This window comes from Myiozetetes cayanensis, unplaced genomic scaffold (assembly GCF_022539395.1).
Source record: "Myiozetetes cayanensis isolate MyiCay16 unplaced genomic scaffold, myiCay2020 scf19, whole genome shotgun sequence".
Taxonomy (NCBI): Eukaryota; Metazoa; Chordata; class Aves; order Passeriformes; family Tyrannidae; genus Myiozetetes; species Myiozetetes cayanensis.
In genome coordinates this window covers 2,247,465-2,268,305 of record NW_026087400.1, presented here as the reverse complement: position 1 = coordinate 2,268,305, position 20,841 = coordinate 2,247,465, and the positions used below count along the sequence as shown (strand labels likewise).

General features: G+C 39.6%; 1 protein-coding gene across 1 annotated transcript in view; it reads left to right on the top strand.

Annotated features, from left to right (window-relative positions):
• ZMYND8 (zinc finger MYND-type containing 8) overlaps positions 1 to 20,841 on the top strand; it is a 47,367-nt gene that overhangs the window by 20,625 nt on the left and 5,901 nt on the right. Inside the window, 18 exon segments of the mRNA XM_050313754.1 lie at positions 3,826 to 4,044; positions 4,897 to 5,010; positions 6,663 to 6,755; positions 7,366 to 7,453; positions 8,090 to 8,145; positions 8,625 to 8,702; positions 9,297 to 9,412; positions 9,786 to 10,267; positions 10,605 to 10,745; positions 12,851 to 13,003; positions 13,755 to 14,258; positions 14,983 to 15,066; positions 15,069 to 15,356; positions 16,745 to 16,935; positions 17,774 to 17,854; positions 18,384 to 18,462; positions 20,147 to 20,386; positions 20,536 to 20,693. Of these exon segments, the coding sequence (XP_050169711.1) occupies positions 3,826 to 4,044; positions 4,897 to 5,010; positions 6,663 to 6,755; positions 7,366 to 7,453; positions 8,090 to 8,145; positions 8,625 to 8,702; positions 9,297 to 9,412; positions 9,786 to 10,267; positions 10,605 to 10,745; positions 12,851 to 13,003; positions 13,755 to 14,258; positions 14,983 to 15,066; positions 15,069 to 15,356; positions 16,745 to 16,935; positions 17,774 to 17,854; positions 18,384 to 18,462; positions 20,147 to 20,386; positions 20,536 to 20,693 (3,165 nt within the window).

Sequence of the window (20,841 nt, the reverse complement as noted above, 5' to 3'; positions counted from 1 at the left end):
GATCTGGAGCTCACTCCTCTTTAGGAAGCTCCATTCTTGTACTCTTAAGAAGTTGGTTATTAATTTTTGACTGCAGTGGGGGTAGGAATTGACATTATCATTTGGGTTTGAAGGTTCTTTTATTATTTTTGAGGAAGACCACCTGTGTCCTGCTTACTGATTTCACAAAGCTACTAAGATGTATAAAGAATAAATGTAATTTTGAACAGAATTATTATGAAGAAATGTAAAAACAATTAAAAAACCAACAATCGCTGTTACTAAATAAAACCATTAAAAGGAAATACTCAGTGGTGTGATATCTAAGATGAGAAGGATCTCATAATGTCAGTGGAAGTTCCTCATCTGCTTTCAGTCCTGTCCTACTACGAATTATTAACAAAAGTCAACTCCATCCTTGGTTCTCTGCAGATTCCCTCCCCTTCCTTTAAACTTCAGGGCAATGTCCACTCCTACCAATGGGAGGTGAATCAGTGGGTCACACTGACTTTTCAGCCTTCATGCTTGAAACCTCATTTTTGGTGACTTCTGAATACTGAATTGACAGCATTTGTTGTAATCCTTGGAAGAACTTGACTCTGGAAGACTTTGACACTTTCTGATTCATTGTATGATGCACGTGAAAGAATTTTATGTTTTGAATAGCAAATGCTATAAAGCATCTGCATCATCTTAGAGGAGATTACATGAAGGCAGTCTTCAGCCTTACTGAAATTATTTCATGTCTAATGTAACAATGACATACCTGTGTATTTTCCAAAGTTCTTCTGTGTGTCAGTCACTGTATTTTTTTTTTTGCCAGGATCATATGAACACGGGATTAAGTTGTGAGCATTTAAAAGCACTTTTTCCTGGCATAACAACATCCACATTAGATATTATCCTGGCACAATTGCACTGGTGAAGAAGGAAAATGAAATTCCTAATCACTGCAGTTGTGCTGCAACAATGCCTGTGAATAAATCGGGCCTTGAAAACCAGTGTCAACCCTATTTTATTTCAGGATAACTGGGAGGTCTGACATGTGGAGATGTGCTTGCAGTAGTGCACTGAGGTCACTTTGGCTTTTGCTGAGCTTCACTTCAGGCTGGATTTATTCCTCTGCATCCTGGAAGTTTTCTGGGGAGATGATGCCCCACTGAAGTCTGAGCTTCTACCTGTGCAGCGTAGAGATAATTTTACAAACAGTGGAATTGAATCCTAGGGTATTAATTTCCACTTTTTCTTCCTGCATTTAGAAATACATGTGAAAACACAGTTGCAGTGGTTGAACGTGATACATTCCCCTCGGTAAATCCTTTTCTGTTTTCCAGGTATCTCAGACCTGAAATGTACAGGATAGAATAAATAATGAAGAGAAACCAATCAGACTTGCTTAATTTGCTGTGTTTATTACAAGTCAGCAAGAAAATATCATCTGTTTAGTTTCGTTCAGCTTCCACAAGTTGTTTCTCATATTGTCTTGCATGTCAAATTTGAAGTGGGCCTGAAGATTGTTGTGTTTGAAGTAGGTGCAAATTCTGCTCTGTGTGGTAGCAGGAGTTGTTAGAGATCCTTTTACTGCCGAGCAGATGTGAGTGAAGTTTTGCTCTCAGGTTATGTTTCAAGTGTAATGTAGATGATAGCTGTGGTTCTGATTGGCTGATGAATCTGTTTTGAGGTACCACAACATCCCTGGAAACCTCTTTTGAGTCTCTGAACCTTTTTTTTGTTTCGTTTCTTAAATTTGGCTTAGGCAAAATAAGGTGATAGATGTCTAAATGGTGTAAGCATCCTTGAACAGAAAACTGATTCTTCTTGTGCTTCAGCAAAAAAGGACTTCTCTTCAGTTTGGATGTTCTGAGCTGATTTCTGTGGGACAGTTTCACAGGTTCTACGTTTTTCTTAAAGCTGAATCTTTGAATCTTACAAAGTGTGCACATACTACTCATATCTACTTCAAAGTCAGAATATGTATTAAATTCTTCTGGTGATTTCCTTTATCTGCAGTGGAGGAAATGCCCCATAGCTCCATCTCCACGTATACAAGATTGAGATTTTGGTCTCACAGCTGTGGTGCATAAAGCTGCAAACAGAACATGTTTCTGCACTGGAAATTACACTGGAAATTACTGGAAATTCCCTTCCTCATTCTGTGTTTCTTTATGCCTTTGTACCTGTTTGAATGGTTGTAGTAGTAATACACTGAAATGGAGTTAATCCCTTGTGCTGTCCCACTTACTCCTCAAGGTCTCAAAGAACCTTCCTTCTGAAAGTCTTGTCATATTATAGGATTAAATGTGCATATATATATAGAAAGTACAGAAGTGTCATTTTGCCCATTTCTGTGGTGGGAACAAAGTGTCTTTTGAGGCTTTATCACCTGTAGAATAGAAAATGAAACCCACCAAAACTGACAGAAATTTGTGTGAAATTTTAGATACCAGAATGTTTACAGGTACCATCCTTTCTTTGCCTAAAATATTATGCGTTGTTAGATAACTGCAGATGATACCTCTTCCGGGTGTTTTTGGAGATATAACATCTTCAGCTGGGTTGTCACTTCTTCCTTGGAGGTCCTTTATTCATGCAAATAATTAGATCTCATCCTTTCTAACTTCAGATATCTAAAAATATCATGGTTCAAAGTAGCATGTGGGTTGGTTTTGGTGACATTATTTATGCCCCATGTGACTGATTCTGTACAGGATGCCCCAGAGGTACAAAATCACACGGGGTTGTGACAGCCCAGAGATCTCAGACCTTCCAGATGTGTGAATGTAGGACACATGCAAAACGACCTGAGAACCAAACAAAATGGTTTTGCAGACTACAAACATTTGGATGCTTGAGTGATGTCATGAGCAAGTGGTTTTACATCAGACAAACTGCCTGAAATCTCGGGATTGTTTCCCCCTGTGCCCTCCTCAGCAAACCACCCCTGTAATTAATACCAAGCAGAGAACTGAAGTTCCTTTGTCGTTAATAAATAGAATGTAGTTTCCCAATACATGTTAGCAGCTCTTCAAAGCTGATATAACAAACTTTAGGTATCTGTGGACCTACTTAAACCCTCCCAGGCTCTTCACTTCTTTGCTCTGGCATCAGCTGTGTCGTCTCTGAGCTGTCGGGCTCAAGTGGAAGACCAGTTCATGCAGGTTACATATTTAACTCTGCTTTCTAGTGCAGGCAAAGCAATGGAGATTGTGAGTCTTAAATTTTGATATGCATTTAGATGACGAATGAAATCCCTCCCAGTGCTCCTGCTCCTGTAGCGGAGGTGGCTGCTCAGGATGTGAATTCGCTCCTTTGTCACCCTTCTCTACAGTTTGCCTTATTAATCAGAATTGGTGCTGGCTTGCTTCATGGTGCAAAGCTGTGAACTGCTGCAAACTAGCCCAGATTTGCATGGTGTTCTACTCCTTGTTCCAGGACTAACTTCTTCAGTTGTCCCAGGTTTAGCCACCACTAAATGTCTCAGTATTTAGCTTGCACAGCCCCGTGAAATTCCAAGTTCAGAAGAGCTAATGGCTTCTGTAGCAATATTTCTTTCTCGAAGCTTCAAGTGTTTGCTCTCTCTTGTTGGACTGCATGTCTTGCACTCGACGCCCTCACTTGCCACGAAAAATTTGTTTCTGGTCTTGAGTGCAAACTGTCATTCGACATCTGAATAAGAAGTAAACTCCTTTATGACTGATTTTGTGCGATGACTAAGATACTGTGCTTGCATACGTGTTAATCAGACTCTGTTAATTGCTGTTTGCTTATATATTTATGAATGTTAACGATGCGAAAAAATGCAAATTTGTTTTGAAACCAAACCTGTTTTTCTTGCCTACATTTCAGTCAGAACTAAGACATGGTCCGTTTTACTATATGAAGCAGCCACTCACCACAGACCCTGTTGATGTTGTACCGCAGGATGGACGGAATGATTTCTATTGCTGGGTTTGTCATCGGGAAGGCCAAGTCCTCTGCTGCGAACTCTGTCCTCGGGTTTATCATGCTAAGTGTCTGAAACTGACAGCCGAACCAGAGGGGGATTGGTTTTGCCCAGAGTGTGAGGTCAGTGGGATGGAAGGAGCGCATTTCTTTGTGTGTGCTGAAATGTTGCTGGTTTATTCCCGTATCGCCTCTTTGGCACCGGAAAAGTTTGTACGGGAGAGGCTCTGCTTCACCACTTGTTGTCCGTGTGTGCCTGGGTTGTGTTTGCCTTCTTACCACGAGTCTTCAGCCTCCTCTGTGTTTCCAGCTCTGGAGAAGCACCGTTTCAAAGGGTGGTCTCTTCGTCAGGCACCACTAATTCTGAAAACGTTCTGCAGTTTTCCTCTAGTTTAACTTGTGCTTCTCCTAGTGGGCTGATCAGCTTTTCAGCAGTGCAGAAAAAAATGCACTGTAGGGTCTACATAAACAAGTGGGTATTTTATTAGTTTCTTTCTGCTGAGGTGCTGAGGAAGAATTTAATCATTTCTCTCCAAAGATTTCTGGGGAGAGGATACTTAGCATCCAGATATCTATAATGAAAGCAAATTTGTTTATTGCATGTTTTTTTTTTTGATCACTTATTATATTAGAGCCCAGGTGACCTTCTCACTTGTTCACATTGCTGTGAACCCACATTGTATTTGGAAATTTTATGTATTCACTCCTTTACTTTGTGTGATCCTGAAGATGATAGATAATTTTCTGGTCTTTTCCTTTTTTTATTTTCCTTTTTTTTTTTTTTTTTGATGAACATACCAAGAACAAAAACCAAGTAAAACAAGCATCTGAAGTACTTACATTGCATCCTCAGAAAGGGCTTTTTCTGTATAAAACAGCTATTACAGTCCATTTGAATACTAGAATGTTTAAGTGGAAAAGGATTTACCTAGAAATATTTGCTGACAAATTTTTTTTTTCAATCTGAACCTGTAGAAAATCACAGTGGCAGAATGCATAGAAACACAGAGTAAAGCAATGACAATGCTCACCATCGAACAGCTATCATATCTACTGAAGTTTGCACTACAGAAAATGAAACAGCCAGGGGTAAGGAAATTTTTCTTTTTTTCTTTTCTTTAAATACTTGGGTCATGTGTTTGTCATAATCCTGGGTTTTGCTTCCTTTAGTGGGTGATGAACCCAGTTTAGTTTATCAGATTGTATGTGAATTTCTGTGGTGCCCTCCACCTGCCCTGAACAGACAGATTAGCTTGGGTTCTTGACACTGTTTTGGAGTGCACTTAAAATGCAGTTTTGGTGTAACTTCTGGATGTATTTTCAGTGGGTGTAGTGAAAATACAACGTGGTTTTCCAGTGGAACATGGTTTCTCTCTCTGAAAGCAGACAGTGGTGTCTCTGAGGTACAAGGGGAATGAGGAGACACGATCTCTTACCAATACAGTTGTGTGGACAGGAGCCCTAGGCCCAGACACTGTTGTATTAGTGATTATACCTGTTGAGAACATAGCTTCTATCTGTCAGTAGAAACAGTTCTTGCCACAAAAGTTAATTGTATCATATACTTCTAAAATGCTGAAGAAATTGTAGTGCCTATGCCACTTGAGGCTGCTGTTCTCTGAATCATGGAGGTAAAACTGGATTTCCCCCATGTGTCTGTCTCAGACTCCTCAAAATCAGAATGCCTCCAAGTTTCAGCTCTTCCAGACACTCATTCTAACAATTCTGGTCACTTGTTCTTTGCCACACAGGCTGTGCCTTGTTTTCACGTGTGTGAAGATAACAGTTAATCAAAATGTGATGTGATGAGTTATCTTAACTCCTGTTGCTCTCCTGTGTGTAAGTTAGAGGAGCAGAGAGGGTGTCTCTGTGCCTGCAGTGTTGTAGTCACTGTGGAGTATTTTGGGAAAACCATATGTGCAGAATGATGGGCTCTCTGCGTCTCTTACTCTCTGTGACAAGTATTTTAGCAGAACAATAGTGACAACTTCTTACTCTGGGTACTGACAGATTTTGGCTCTTCAAATCCTTTCCCTCTGCAGTGGTAAATACTATCAGATGGAGCCCTTAGAAGCTTTAATGCAGCTTTTCAGTAGCAAAATGTCAGTGTTTGTTTGTATTGAATTCACAAAGTGTTTTGGAAGTGTGGTTAGAAAGCTAATGTCTAATGAATGCTATTGAGATGTTTTGCCCTTCAGGCATTTTACTGTTAACCTGTTGTGTTGGTATCAAGTCCTTTCATTGGTTTGGTCCAAGAATTGCAGTCCCTCCACATTGGCAGATAGAGTGTGCAGTCCCTCTGAAAAAAGTTTGATTGTGTTTGCATTACCAAGCCATCATTGTTTTGAAAGTTGTGATTCTAATGAGAGTCAGAAAAAGGTATTTGTGAGTCTTGTGAATTGGAAATATAGTGTCTTTATGCTTCTAAAAATGCTCTGTTGAACCTCATCTAAAGCTCCACACAAAAGAAACCCTGACTGCAAATTGTAACAGTACCTTTTAAGAAACCTCTAATTTTTGCAGTTCATTATGTCCAGCATATGAAAAATCAGTCACATGAGACCTTTTAGTTCCTGTTGTTCTGCTAATAATTTACCTCCTCACAACATTTTATAATTACCTTTGAAGAATTTTCTCTGATAACACAGTTGGAAGCAGTGTTAGAAAATGAGTGAGTATTGTGTCATTGCTGTAACTGTTCCATATCAGTAAGCAGTGTGGTTTATTATTTCCCCTAACAGACAGAGCCATTTCAAAAGCCAGTTTCACTGGATCAACACCCAGATTATGCAGAATATATCTTTCATCCAATGGACCTTTGTACATTAGAGAAGGTTTGTATGAAGCTGACAGAGGCAGGTTCCTTGACTCTGGTTGCTGTTTCTGACGTGTTCGATGGCGGGGGAGAGAAGTTGCTTGAAATTATTTTGATGGTTTTTTTTGTTACTGTAAAAGTCAATTCAGTTACAGCTAAATCCCATGCCAGCTCAACAGTGACACTGTTTTGTCTGAACTGGTAAATGCTCAGGAAAAACAGTGTGTAAAAGACAAGCTTGCACTGCTGACTTCTTCCTGTTATTCCAGGAATGATCTCCAGGAGAGACTTCTTTAACCAGGGTTTGCATTTGATCATCATGTTTGTAAGCTGTTTATGGATCACTGGTTCATTAATCTGAGACCATTTGGTGTATATCCAGGGGTCATTGCAGACTCATTTTACTGATCATTCAGCAAATACTGTGATCTCCACTGCACTGAGGTGTAAAAGGAAAAAGAAACAGTCAGGAGGTGGATAATGGGACTTGCATTGTCCAGCCTGGCTTGAACAGTTCCAGGGGTCAGTTTTATTAATTGTATAACTGATAGGAAACAATGTTGAGGAAGAAGCTGCCCCTTTTTACTCACTTCTGTTTCCTGATACATTCTTAATTTTTTTCTTTACAGAATGTTAAAAAGAAAATGTACGGTTGCACTGAAGCATTTTTGGCTGATGCCAAATGGATTTTGCACAACTGCATTATTTACAATGGGGGTAAGTATTGATACTTACTTATGTCCTCAAATAGGAAACTTTTAAATTGGTAAAGCCATGGAGCCATTTGTAGACTTCTAGTTGGTAAATGCTGAAAGTATCTTTGTTAATTACCATAATTCCTAAACAATAACAGGTTTGTGGGTTTTTTAACAATTGGCATGCATAAAACTGCAGGGCCAAATACAACCTGTGCTGTCATTTGCTCATTCCACCTTAGGAAAGAAAAAATTCACATAAGTTAAAATCATAGAATGGTTTGGGTAGGAACAGACCTTAAAGATCACCTGGTTCAACCCCCCAGTTGCTGTAGCAAGTCCTATATTGTGCAGCACTTCATGGAGACCTACCTGAGAAGGTCATACAGCACATCCCTCACTGAAAGAGTGCCTTGGTGGTGGGGAGGCTGCAGTAGGCTTTGAAAAGGAGCATTTAAAGATTATTACAATGTTACGTTGAGAAGAAAAGTGCTCATGTCCTGCTTTTGCAAGCATGTAGTTTATACGTAGGTTTTTACATTGTTTTTAGATGTTCTCTTTTGTTTTTATCACTAACTTTTAAATCTGAAAACTGTTGATTTTATCATAATGCTAGCATGACGATTTTCTTGGTTAAAGCATTTCATTGTTTCCTCAGGAAATCACAAATTGACACAGACAGCAAAAGTCATCATCAAAATCTGTGAGCATGAGGTATGAGTGCCCCAATTAACTAAACTGTTCTGTGTTCAATCTCATGTATTCTTGGGTGAAATAATATCTGTTTTCTTACCTGTGTGTTGCAGAACTATAATTTTTGTAGGCTTTCTTATCCATGGCCTGGAGAATGGTGTCTGGCAAGGGCATTGCTAATGTGTTTTCCATTAGGATATGCATTATTTATAATTAAAAATTCTGGGAAGGGGAGGGAAGAGAAGACCGTGGATGTATGGATTCTGCACAAAGACAGGATTTGAGATGCTGCAGCAGTGCCCAGCACAGGGGGGTGGTCAGTGCCCTGGTCCTGCTGGCCGCAATACTGCTGATGTGCCATTGGCCTTCTTGGCCACCTGGAAATAGTGATTTATACCCACAAATTGGTGGGAAAATGGTGCTTGCAAACCAGACAGGCTAACATAATAGTACTTGGGACTCTCTTTAATCTCTCCAATAACTTTGCTTTTTGTTTTCAGATGAATGAAATTGAAGTATGTCCGGAATGTTATTTAGCTGCTTGCCAAAAACGAGAAAATTGGTTTTGTGAGCCTTGTGTAAGTTAAGGATTGTGGTAGTCTGGCTGCTACATTGAAGTAGTAGTTCTCATTTCACTGTTCCTGTTATCCCCTTTGTTTCATCTGGGATAGAGTTCATTTTCTTCTTGGTAGCTGGCACAATGCTGTGTTTTGGGTTTAGTATGAGAATAATGTTGATAACACACTGATGTTTTGGTTGTTGCTAAGTAGTGCTTACCTAAGTCAAGGACTTTGCAGTGTCTCGTGCTCTGCCAGGACACAAACTTACATGAAAATTAAGAGCATTTCAAAGATTGGCCTTAGCCTAACTTACACATTTAGAGGGGACTAATCAAAAATAAATGAATAAAGAAGTGCAATTGCATTGAGTTGAGTTATGTGAGGTTTTATGTTTTGGGATTTTTTTAAATATAATTTTATAATTTTGTCCTCTCGGGATTTATTTGTATGTAGTAAAATGGCCTCTTGTATTTGGCAAGTGCCTTGAGCATGCTGGACCTTTACTGCACCTAAGTAATGTATACAATTAAAAGAAAAAAATCATGTTTATGACCAGATTTGAAGGTAGTACTGCTTGCATTTTCTGACTGTGTATTTTGCCTCTTCCTCTAGAGCAATCCCCACCCTTTGGTCTGGGCTAAACTCAAAGGCTTTCCATTCTGGCCTGCTAAAGCACTGAGGGATAAAGACGGGCAAGTCGATGCCCGTTTCTTTGGCCAACACGACAGGTGGGAGTTTAACCAAAGGATGCCTTTGACTGTGCTTAAAAAATTCCTGTGGTGGTGATTTTATGCTCTTAAAAGTTTTTTGTCTCCTGTGTTTTCAAACCTTGACCTTAACAAACTATGTAATAATGTGACATACACAATTTTAGTTCCTTACATGATGTCTGTAAGATCGGTACACACACAGTCTGGTGAGTATGCAGGTTAATTCCTGTGTCTGGTGGTGTGCTGTGGAGAACTGTAGGTTCTTTGAAATGATCTGAGGTGTGCCTATCTTTATGATTAGGCTAAAATAAATTAGTATGTGCGCAAAAGTTGCCAGTGTCAATCCACGGTGTGAATTATATTGTCTTTTATTTTTCTGTTTTATATATAGGGCCTGGGTTCCAATAAATAATTGCTACCTCATGTCTAAAGAAATTCCTTTTTCTGTGAAAAAGACTAAGAGCATCTTCAATAGTGCAATGCAAGAAATGGAGGTTTATGTTGATAACATTCGTAGAAAATTTGGAGTATTTAATTACGCCCCTTTCCGGACACCATATACTCCCAACAATCAATACCAAATGTTGTTAGACCCTGCAAACCCAACTGCTGGAACTGCAAAGACAGACAAGCAAGAGAAAATCAAACTGAACTTTGATATGACAGCCTCACCCAAGATCCTGATGAGCAAGTCTATGCTGAGCAGCAGCACAGGCCGTAGGATTTCACTGACAGATATGCCACGGTCACCAATGAGTACAAACTCATCCGTTCACACTGGATCTGATGTTGAACAGGATGCAGAGAAAAAAGCAACTTCCAGTCATTTTAGTGCCAGTGAAGAATCCATGGACTTTATTGAGAAAAATACAGGTAAAAAAAAAAATGGAGTACAAGACTTTTGTGGTGTACTAGTTCTACTCCATGTACTCTTTAAAGACAGGCTGCATTATGACTTGGGTTATGAAGAAGTTTTAGAAAAAAAGGTGTTTAACTTCCAGTATCTCAGATAAGAAACATCAGTTCTCTGTGTCACGTTGAGAATTAATAAATAATCTGGAAAAGCGACCAAAGTCCTTCAGTTTAAATAGCAGAAAATAGTCATAATTATCAAAATGGAGAGTAGAAGTTAATACAAAGAGTTAGAATTGTCATGATTAGGAGGTATTCTAGTTTTAAATCTGTCTTTATTAATTTTGTGCTTTTTCAGCTTCTCCAGCACCAACGAGAACAGGTCAAGCAGGGAGCTTGTCAGGCAGCCCCAAACCTTTCTCTCCTCAAGCATCAACACCAATTTCTTCCAAGCAAGAAAGAACCTCCACTCCAGGAAGCATTCTGAATCTTAATCTTGGTTAGTCTTGACCTTTGAAAACCTAATACTCTTATAGCTGAACAAATTGTGGTGGTGTCAGTGCAACGTAATATGAACAAACTTGCTGGTATGTGGCTTTAAATGAGCAAAGGTCTTTAAATGAGGCACATCTGTAATTATTGTTTCATCAGATTTGCTGGGGGGTGTTTTTGTTTTGTTTTATTAAAGAAATTTTCTGTTATTGTTACTTTGTGTTGATAAGAAGCAGTTAAAGGATGTTTGTGGGGGTTTTTTGCTGAACTGTACCAGTGAATGTTTCTAAACAGTGGGTAAGTTTCTAAAGGTTGTAATTACATGAAAACTGCTGCTCTTCACCCATCAGTCTCTCAGGTGAATTGCTGGCAAAGTTTTCTTATGATCTTTGGGTTTTGGGATTTACTAGGTGATATTACCCAGAGAAACGGGATTCTGCCCCTCAGAATTGGCCAGATATTTCAGGAAGGCTTGAGTTCAAATGCTGAATTATGTCTTCACTGCCTTACAGATATTCTGATTGTAGGTACAAGCCCACAAGTCTTGTTTTTCAGCACATTAATCTGTCTGTGTGGACATAATCACAGAATTAATTTCTTCTGCTGCACTGCAGCTGTTTGTCATCTCATCTGGGGTGACACTGCATTTGGGAAAACGTCAGGAATTCTGTAGTGCTGCAGTTGTTTGAGCCACAGGTGGGAGACATCAGCTGGAGCATATAACCTTTTGAGTAAAACGTTATGGTCCATGAGCAATATCATAAAAGAGCTGCTTGAGTGCTTTCAAGTAGAGTATCAGTTATGTTTTCAGCTTTGGGGAATTTCCTTTGCTAAGTATACTCTGATGATAGGGGTGAAAATGGCAGCCCCTCTTCATTTGTATCAGCTGTGCCAGACATGGATTCTTCTGTGAATCTCTAATGATTCTGTGATATAACTTGTTGTGTCTCACTGTCCTGTGTGACGTGAACGTGGTTTCTCTCTGCAAAAACAGAAGTGAAAGTCCAGAAAACAAAGACATTTTGTATCTTGAGCAGAGTGCTGGGAGGACTCTGCAGTTCAAACTTGTAAAGGATGCCTGCTCAGAGCAGTCATTGGCTCAGCCCTTCCTATTCATTTCACTGACTTGTACATCAACAGAGCATGTCTTGTAAATATGCATTTTTTTTAAAGTCAAATAAGGCGATGCTGTGCCACATTTAACTGCTCTGGAATGAAACTTCAAAGCACAAATGCACATTGTGCCAGTGTTACCTTTTGTCTTCTCCATGGCCTTTCCCAGCATATGGCACTGGCTCTTTTGGTCCTACCATGAGCCAGTTCAAAGAGTTAAACTCGCCAAATGTAATTCTTCTCTCCTTTCCTTCCCCCTTCTTCATGTGCCCTTCCTCTTCCACCAACCAACTCCAGCTGGTTTAGTGCCCTGAGCACTGATGGAGTGTCAGCACTCTTGGCAGAGAGTCCAGGATAGGACTGTGCCACAGGAATACAGTCTCTGAAGTGGAAAAATTGAAGCAAAAATGTGAAACTTAGTTGCTAAGACAGTTTTAGCTTTAGCACTCTAGTATGTGCTCTTTGCAGACAGTTATGTGTGTTTCAGAGTGAAAATTCTCTACCTGTAGATGAAAACTCAAGATTTTGCTGACATATATTGAAAAATGTATTATTTTATCTTTATTAATCTATCCAGTGCAATGATCCACATTTTTAAATGTATTCTCATGACTTAACTTTGGAATTTTAAATGATGATTGTAAGGATTATTATTTCTATTTAATTTTCTCTGAAAATACTGTAAATAACAGCAGCGGTTTAGTAGGGGTGCTGTCAGACAGCTTACAGACCTGAATGATGATTTCTTGACAATTTCACATTGATGGGGAAAATGTCCATGTGATTGATGCCTGCAGTTTTGTGCGTGAAATACGTCGTGTCAGAGAGGGAGAATCCATTGTTTGCAGTAAGGTCATTTTAGAATTATCATTTAACCCATAATTTTAAGAGAAGTGAAATACATTTCAGATCGTCCTCAGTGAAATTTGCCTTACCTGGATGAATGATCTCTGCTCCTTTTGTCAAATCCTTTTCTCAGTCCTCTGTTTCTCTTTCTAGACCGTAGCAAAGCTGAGATGGATCTGAAGGAGCTGAGTGAGTCGGTGCAGCAGCAGAGCACTCCTGTGCAGCTCATCTCCCCAAAACGGCAGATCCGGAGCAGGTTCCAGCTTAACCTGGACAAGACCATAGAGAGCTGCAAAGCACAACTTGGTGAGTGTCCCTCAAGAGCACGGTGGGCAAACGAAGGATACACTTGAGGAAATCCTGGAGTGGAGCTTAAAATAAGTTTTGGACTAGTAAAGCCTTAAATTATGTGTTAAAAGAAGAGTAGACGATATTTGAAATCTTTGGGGCAAGTGGAATGCACTGAACTGGTTTACATTAAAACAGTGTGACCTGAGGTTTCAAATTTGTGTCAGCAAGCTTTCATCTTTAATCTGTTTTTGTACCATTCTGATGTAGGTAGTGTGGCAGGATTATAGTCTTACTATTGGCTTTGTAAACTGAAAAATTCGAGGATTGTACCCAAATTTTGTCAGCTGCACAAATTAGGATGTAAGTCAGTCATATATATAAGGAAGGATGCAAGGCAGTAAGTAAGTATGTCATCAGGTGAATAGTATTAGTGATTTTTAAGCTGGTTTCTTGAGGATAAAAAATAATTCCTCTTTATATTTGCCGGCATTGGGTCCTGAGTTGAACAAAAGAGCTTGCAGGTGGTGGAAAAAAAGCAGTGAAAGGAGGGCTGTTGAATGAAATACAAATCTTAATTGAAGTATGTGGAGATTGATTCTTGCACATTTTTTGTGGTACTGAGACAGGGCACTATGTTTGTAGCTTAAGAACTGTGAGTTAAGATAATGGGGTGTGTACACTTTGTTCCAGCATATAGAGTATTTTTTTTTGGTAATTTCAGTCAGTCTGATGTCAGCATGGAATGTACTTTCCTTCCCACAATTAGGAATAAATGAAATATCTGAAGCTGTTTATACTGCAGTAGAACACAGTGACTCTGAAGATTCTGAAAAATCTGACACCAGTGACAGCGAATATAGTGATGAGGATCAGAAATCAAAGAATGATCAAGAAGATGGTGAGGACAAGGAAGGTACAAGAAGTGACAAAGAATCATTGAGCTTGAAAAAAAAACCTAAGCCCCCAGCACAGAATGAAGACAAGGAGGAACTTAAAAGCACAAGTCCAGAAGTGGAGAAAACCGAAGAACCGGTCAAGGAAAAGTCCATTTCAGACACTGAAAAAGAATTTTCTGAAAAGGGAAAAAGTTTACAGCACCCTGCAAAGGAAAAGCTGAAAGGTAAAGATGAAACAGACTCTCCAACTGTGCATCTAGGACTGGACTCTGATTCTGAGAGCGAACTTGTCATCGATCTAGGAGATGATCATTGTGCTCGTGAAGGAAGGAAAAACAAGAAAGAATCTAAAGAACCTTCTCCCAAACAAGATGGTAGGATGAAATTCTTTCCTTCCTTTTTTTTTGTCTCCTGTTCTGTAAGGCTGTTACCTAAGACAGAATTGTTACCTTTATTTTTGCGTTGAGATAAAAATCTGTACTAAACCAAATTTTTAGGAATGATTTTTCATTCTTTGTGACTATGGAAAACGGGCAGGACCCATCACTTGGCCTTATTGAACCTCCTGCTGTTGTCCCCAGCCCATCACTCCAGTCAGTCTGTCAAGATCTCTCTGCAGAGCCTTCCTACCCTCAAGCAGATCAACATTCCCACCCAACTTGGTGTCATCTTCATGTGGTTGTCAGTGCCAGTTCACTCTTTTATAGAATGTTTTTAGTGCCCTATTCCTTCACTTACTGTTCAGTCGTTGATACTTTAGAATGTATTTTTCTCCTGATAGAAATTGGGATGACAGGTGTAAATGGGAATCCAAAAACATCCTGTCAAGTGCTAACCTCTCACATTAATTCAGAGGAGGTCAGGTTGGTTTTTCTGGGGTTTGTAGTTTTTGGTTTTGTTTTACTTAGTTACTGATGCATCTGAACTGCCACCAACTTCAACTAGGCTGAAATGACTTTTACTTGTAATGTATCAGTTACTTCTGAGGAAATTCATTCAAAGCAGACTGGAAGGTATATATGGCTCTTCCAGAAATAAGATGGAGGATTATGAATCAGATGTTTGTAAAAGCTGGTGTACCACTTTCTGTTTGTTTAGTCGTAGGCAAAACTCCACCCTCCTCCAGCGCAAGCACCCAGCCTCTCCCAGAAACTCCAGTACTCACCCGTTCTGCAGCCCAGACCCCCCAGCTGGTGTGACAGCAACTACCAGTGCTGCTTCCACTGCCAGTGCTCCATCTGCAGCCACAGGGAGCCCCGTGAAAAAGCAGAGGCCTTTGCTGCCCAAGGAAACCGCCCCTGCTGTGCAGCGGGTGGTGTGGAATTCTTCGAATAAGTTCCAGACGTCTTCTCAGAAATGGCACATGCAGAAGGTACAGAGACAGCAGCAACAGCAGCAGAGCCAGCAGGCTCAGTCACAGCAGCCTCAGTCCTCTCAAGGGACAAGATACCAGACAAGACAAGCAGTGAAAGGTACACACTTTCTAACCCAATGTGCCTGTGGTGCCGTAATTCCCCGGTAGTGATCTCAGTGCTCCAAGGCTGCCCAACCAGGAGTTCTTCCATATAAACAAAATCTCACAGTGTGGTTCTGCTCTGATAAGTGACTTTAAAGTACAGCAGCTTACTCACCATACCTGCTCCTTCTGGTGTGTATTTAGAGTCATGGCTCTTTATTTTAATGAGAGAAAACTTGTGTATGTGTCTGTGTAAATATTTTTGCTATTCTTAGCCATCAGGGATTTGGAAGAGTGAACTGAATTATGTTCTGGACTGTAAGATAAAACCATTAACTATTCCACTTGCATGTTTACCACTCAGTATCTACAAATTGCTTCCAGTTTTATCTGACAAGAAGCTGATCTGAACAGTTTTTCAGAGTATAATTTGACAACAATGAAATTACCCAGGCTCTGTTTGTCTTTGAAATCCCCATTGTTTAACAAGACTTTGATGGTAGTTTACTGAACAAACAGCCCTGGAAATTTAGAATGTTTTCTCAACTGTTTTCTTACCATCCCTTTGCCTGAGGTTTCACTAAGAGCAGGCACAGGGTAACACGAGCCCATGCTGCTGTTGCTTCACTTCACAGAACAGCAGCTTTATGTAAATTAGCTTCACTCGTAATTTCAAGTTAATAAACTGAAATGTTTACTGCTGTGCCTGATGAATAGGCATTCTCCCCTCTGCTAAAACCACTGGCACTGTGGTGACTTCATAGAGAAGAGAGGTTTAGGTAATGGCTCACGTACAGATGTTTATCAGAGGCTCATTCCTCTGGTCCCAAACTGCTTTTGTGGCTGCCATTTCAGCAGGGCTGAGGAAGTGATATCTTCCTGCTTGCAGACTGCACAAATATGACACAGAAAAATATTCAGTGAGGAAAAATAAATGGGAAACTTGGTGAAGTCTCATTTTTAATAGAATCCTACTTTAATTCACACCTTAATAATATGGAAGTGTCGAAGTCTACCTTATATGTGTGATATTAGTAGGGAGTTTTCCAGATTGAGAGGTCAGGAAGGGGCTTCATAGGAAGTGGGATAGAAAAGTCCGAGGATGGGAGTAAAACAGAACTGAGGGAGACTTTTGCACTGGCCAGTCTAAAATCACAAGTATTTAAATTCAAAGTTACATTTGCTTCTTTACCTTCAAACCTTGCAATTATGTACAAGTTCAGTGGCTGGGCACTGTATAATTAATCATTAGATGGCACCATTGTATAAGTAATACAAGTCTGAAATGGTTATGTGCACACAGTTTAGTTTGATATTGAAGTTAGAAGTTTGCCCATTTATTTTCATAATTTCTTATGTGATTGATCCACTCAGTGTTCTCTTTTTTTTTTTTTTTTTTTTTAGCTGTGCAGCAAAAAGAGATCACCCAGAGCACTTCCACATCCACCATAACCTTAGTCACAAGCACTCAGCCTATTTCTATGGTTACCAGTTCTGGATCTGCAAGTACACTTTCTTCCTCACTTAACACAGACCTGCCAATTGCAACAGCTTCAGCTGATGTGGCTGCAGATATTGCTAAATATACCAGCAAAGTAAGTTCCTGAGTAAGGTTTCCTTGAGATTTGATTCTGAAGCGAACTGATTCTGAAATAACTTCATTTTCAGGTTGCCATATGTTGCAAATTCACCCTACTAGGTAGGAACAGCCAGATTTTGGTGAGAGTGCAGAACCACATATTTAGATCTGGCTTAATGCTGCCATTCCAAGCCAGAGGGTGTGAGAGGGGCTTCAGCTGCTCAGGCACTTCAGACCCTTTCCTTCTCATGTTCTGCTGCTTCTTATTCATGTTACATTGTGGTTTGGAGCATTTTCTGTGTTTTTCATCTGTGTTCAGTACAACATATACAGAGTTGTACTTTTCTTTTAAAGCACTGTATAACTTCATCAGTGGGTAACTTGCCATAAATGTGTGTCCATGCATTAAAACAGACACTAAATTGTTGAAGAGAAGGGGTGGTGCAGTATTTGTGTCATGACAGTGAGGGAAGAGACATTGGCTTTCCATATCCTCTCTTAGATCTTTAATTTAAAAAAAAATCACTGTGAACACTATATATTTTTACATTGCATTTCTTCCCCTAATTCATGGTTATGTATTTTTTTTGTTCATAAATTATATCAATAGCAATTTCCTAGAAATGTAGAAGATCAAGCAGTTCACCAGTTTAGGACAGAAAAATCAGTCCTGATCAAAACTGTTGTGTTTTACCTTCTACATAGTCCTCTAAATGTAGACCCTGATAAATACATATATATATATATATACATAGAACATTGTTGATAGCAATATAAGCTCACATTAGAGTGGTTGAAAGGAAGTGAAAGTGGGAATCTATTAAAAATATATATATTTTCTTTTTATCTCTCAGATGATGGATGCCATCAAAGGAACAATGACTGAAATATATAATGACCTTTCAAAAAATACTACTGGAAGTACAATAGCTGAGGTCAGTGTAACATTAAAAAAAAAAGCTTGCATTTTAACTTTTGAAAGTTGCAAATTAGTATTTTTATTTATAGGTATAAATAAAAGTGCCATGTAACTATATCTACAAAGTGTTATATATATGGAGACTGGCAAGAGATCCTAATTTCTGTGATCTTTCAGAAGTGATGGTTAGAGTGGTAGAGAAAGACCTGAAAAAATAGCAGATTCCAGTCAGAAATTAAAATACCTGGCAGTTTCAGAGGAAGCAAGAGCAAGTTTCACAGACAGTTCTTTTTGTTTTCAGACAATCCTGTGCTCTTTATAATAAGCAAATGCAGCAGACAAATATTCAGAACACTTCAGACTTTTGTTTGGGGATTGTTATGGTCTTGTCCTCATGTTAATGTGAAGAAGCCTTGATATAAGTGATGATCAGGCTCATTTTTTTGGGCCTGGGTTTTTGTATAATTATTTGTATAATTATTATTATTCTATAATTATTATATACCCTCCCTATTACTACTGACTATTAAATTGTTAATATTCAGATTCGGCGTTTGAGGATTGAGATAGAAAAACTTCAATGGCTGCATCAACAGGAGCTCTCAGAAATGAAGCATAACCTAGGTATGAAAATGGAGTCCAAAACAGTGGGGCAGGTTTTGTCCTACACAGAAGGTGGAAATGCTTGAACTGTGTGTGTTACCTTCATCACATGATGGTACAAATTGTTGACAGAACAGAAAACCTTATGTAATGTCCTGTGCTGATGTTAGTGCACACCTTTGGAGTCTGAATCCAAAGTTACTTTATCTGTGCAGGAGAAGGACCAGGTTTTTCAGCCCTCTGAGACAAATTCAGGCCAAGCCTTTGATGGGCAGAATGACTGTTTTATGCATCATTAGATAATCCTCTTCATGAGATATTTTGTGCTGATTATTTTGTGCTAATTCTCATAGGAACCAAATTCTGTTAATATAGCCAATTTACAGACTGTAGCTGGCATTTTTGTTCCTATCAGCTGTTGGAGTATAGACTTTATTTATTTATTTATTGAAAGTGAATAGACAACCCTGACTCAATCTTGGTGCCAGACTGTCAGTGGAATGAGGTCAAAATGCTCCCTTAAACAGATAAAAGAATATTCCTCCTAGGAGGGGGATTTTCATCTCTACATTCACTCAGCCATACTGGCAGGAAATGAAACCCTGATTAAAATGTGATTCTTCTTAAATTATCTTTTTTAATGCACTGACTGTAGGAAGGAGGTTGCAGTTGTGTGATCCAAGTCTCCTTTAATCTACACACAGTCCAAACAGCCTTAGTGTCCTTGTCCAATTTTTAGACTCTCCTTTTTGCAGAGCACATCTGGAAGTGCATTAAGGGCTGAATAACTCCATATTCAGACTCGTGTCTCTGGTTCATTTAGTAACATTTTGCTCTTTCAAATCAGGGTAGACCAGTTTTTCCACTGCTGCTGTCCAGTGATAACATTCTTCAGAGTCACTTGGGTATGGCAGCAACTCATCTGCTGAATTCACAGAGCTGAATGTCTAAGTGTGCTCAGAAATACAAGGAAAATTCTTTAAACACTTTGCCACCAGTCTTAAGCTCCTGATTTAAGTACAAAACTTTAACAGTGTTTGGAAAGTATGTCTACTTGAGAGCCAAAGATTCACCCTGAGTCCAGGTGGCTGGAGCTGGAATGCTTTATTTGTATTTGCCTACTTTTGTGAGGATTCTGTTAAGGTATTTCACTCCAGGTGACTGAGATATCAATTTATAACTGCATCAGTAGTGGCTGACTCTCAGAGCAATCCTAAAGGCTCAAATTTACCACCTCATTCATGTAGCCATGAGTTGTTACATCTTTGTTGGTGTCCCTCTTGGAACTTTCAGGGTTTTTTGTACAGAAACCAAGATACAATGAACACGTGAGACAGGAGAATAAATATAATTTTCTGAATATTGGAGCAGAACAAGTTTAGGCTTGTAAAGGCAAAGTCTGTTAGCACCTGCATATGTCCTTTCTGTGTTTATGCTGGATTCTGGTCCCTTGTGGGACATGTAGAACTAAAGTGTTAAACAAATGGAAGGTAAATGGTTCAGGGTAAAAACCTTGGTGCCAGAATAAGAAAAGAAGGTGGAAGTCTTGCATTTGTTGAGTAGGTATGAAACAGAGATGCCCAAACTCAGGGAATATTTTGACTATTAGCTCTAATTGTGTTTCAACTCATGAAATATTACTGGTTTGCACCTTGCTGTTGTGGGGTGGGGAATGCAAACCCACCTTTCTCTGCCTTTTGAGCAGAACTGACGATGGCTGAAATGCGTCAGAGCCTGGAGCAGGAACGAGACCGTTTGATTGCCGAGGTGAAGAAGCAGCTGGAACTGGAAAAGCAACAAGCAGTGGATGAAACCAAGAAGAAGCAGTGGTGTGCCAACTGCAAGAAAGAGGCCATCTTTTACTGCTGTTGGAATACCAGCTACTGTGACTACCCCTGCCAACAAGCTCACTGGCCTGAGCACATGAAATCCTGCACGCAGTCAGGTAAGGATGCTCTGGGCTGCCTGTTTCACACCTCAGGGGTTTGGGGGGGTACACAGGGACCCCCTTCTTCACCTGCAGGGGTGCCTGTGAGGAGGGACTGGACTGTGCACAGGAGTAATGGCTACTTTCTCTTTTTTCCTTTATTTTAGCTACTGCGACACAGCAAGAAACAGATACTGAAATTAGCACAGAAACACTAAATAAATCATCCCAGCCCAGTTCAAGTGTGCAGTCTACACCCACAGAAACAGCCAGCACCCCTAAGGAAAAGGAAGGTTCAGCTGATAAAAGCAAAGAGAGTGTTACGGTGAGTATCATCACTTCAAACAAAAATAATGTGTTAAGATTTCTCTGAAACCTACCCCTGAAGGCTTCCCTGGATAAGCCAGGAATTTATGACCATTTGCATATTTCAAAGTGTGTGTTTGGGGAGTCAGAGAGAGTTGTGGTTTTTA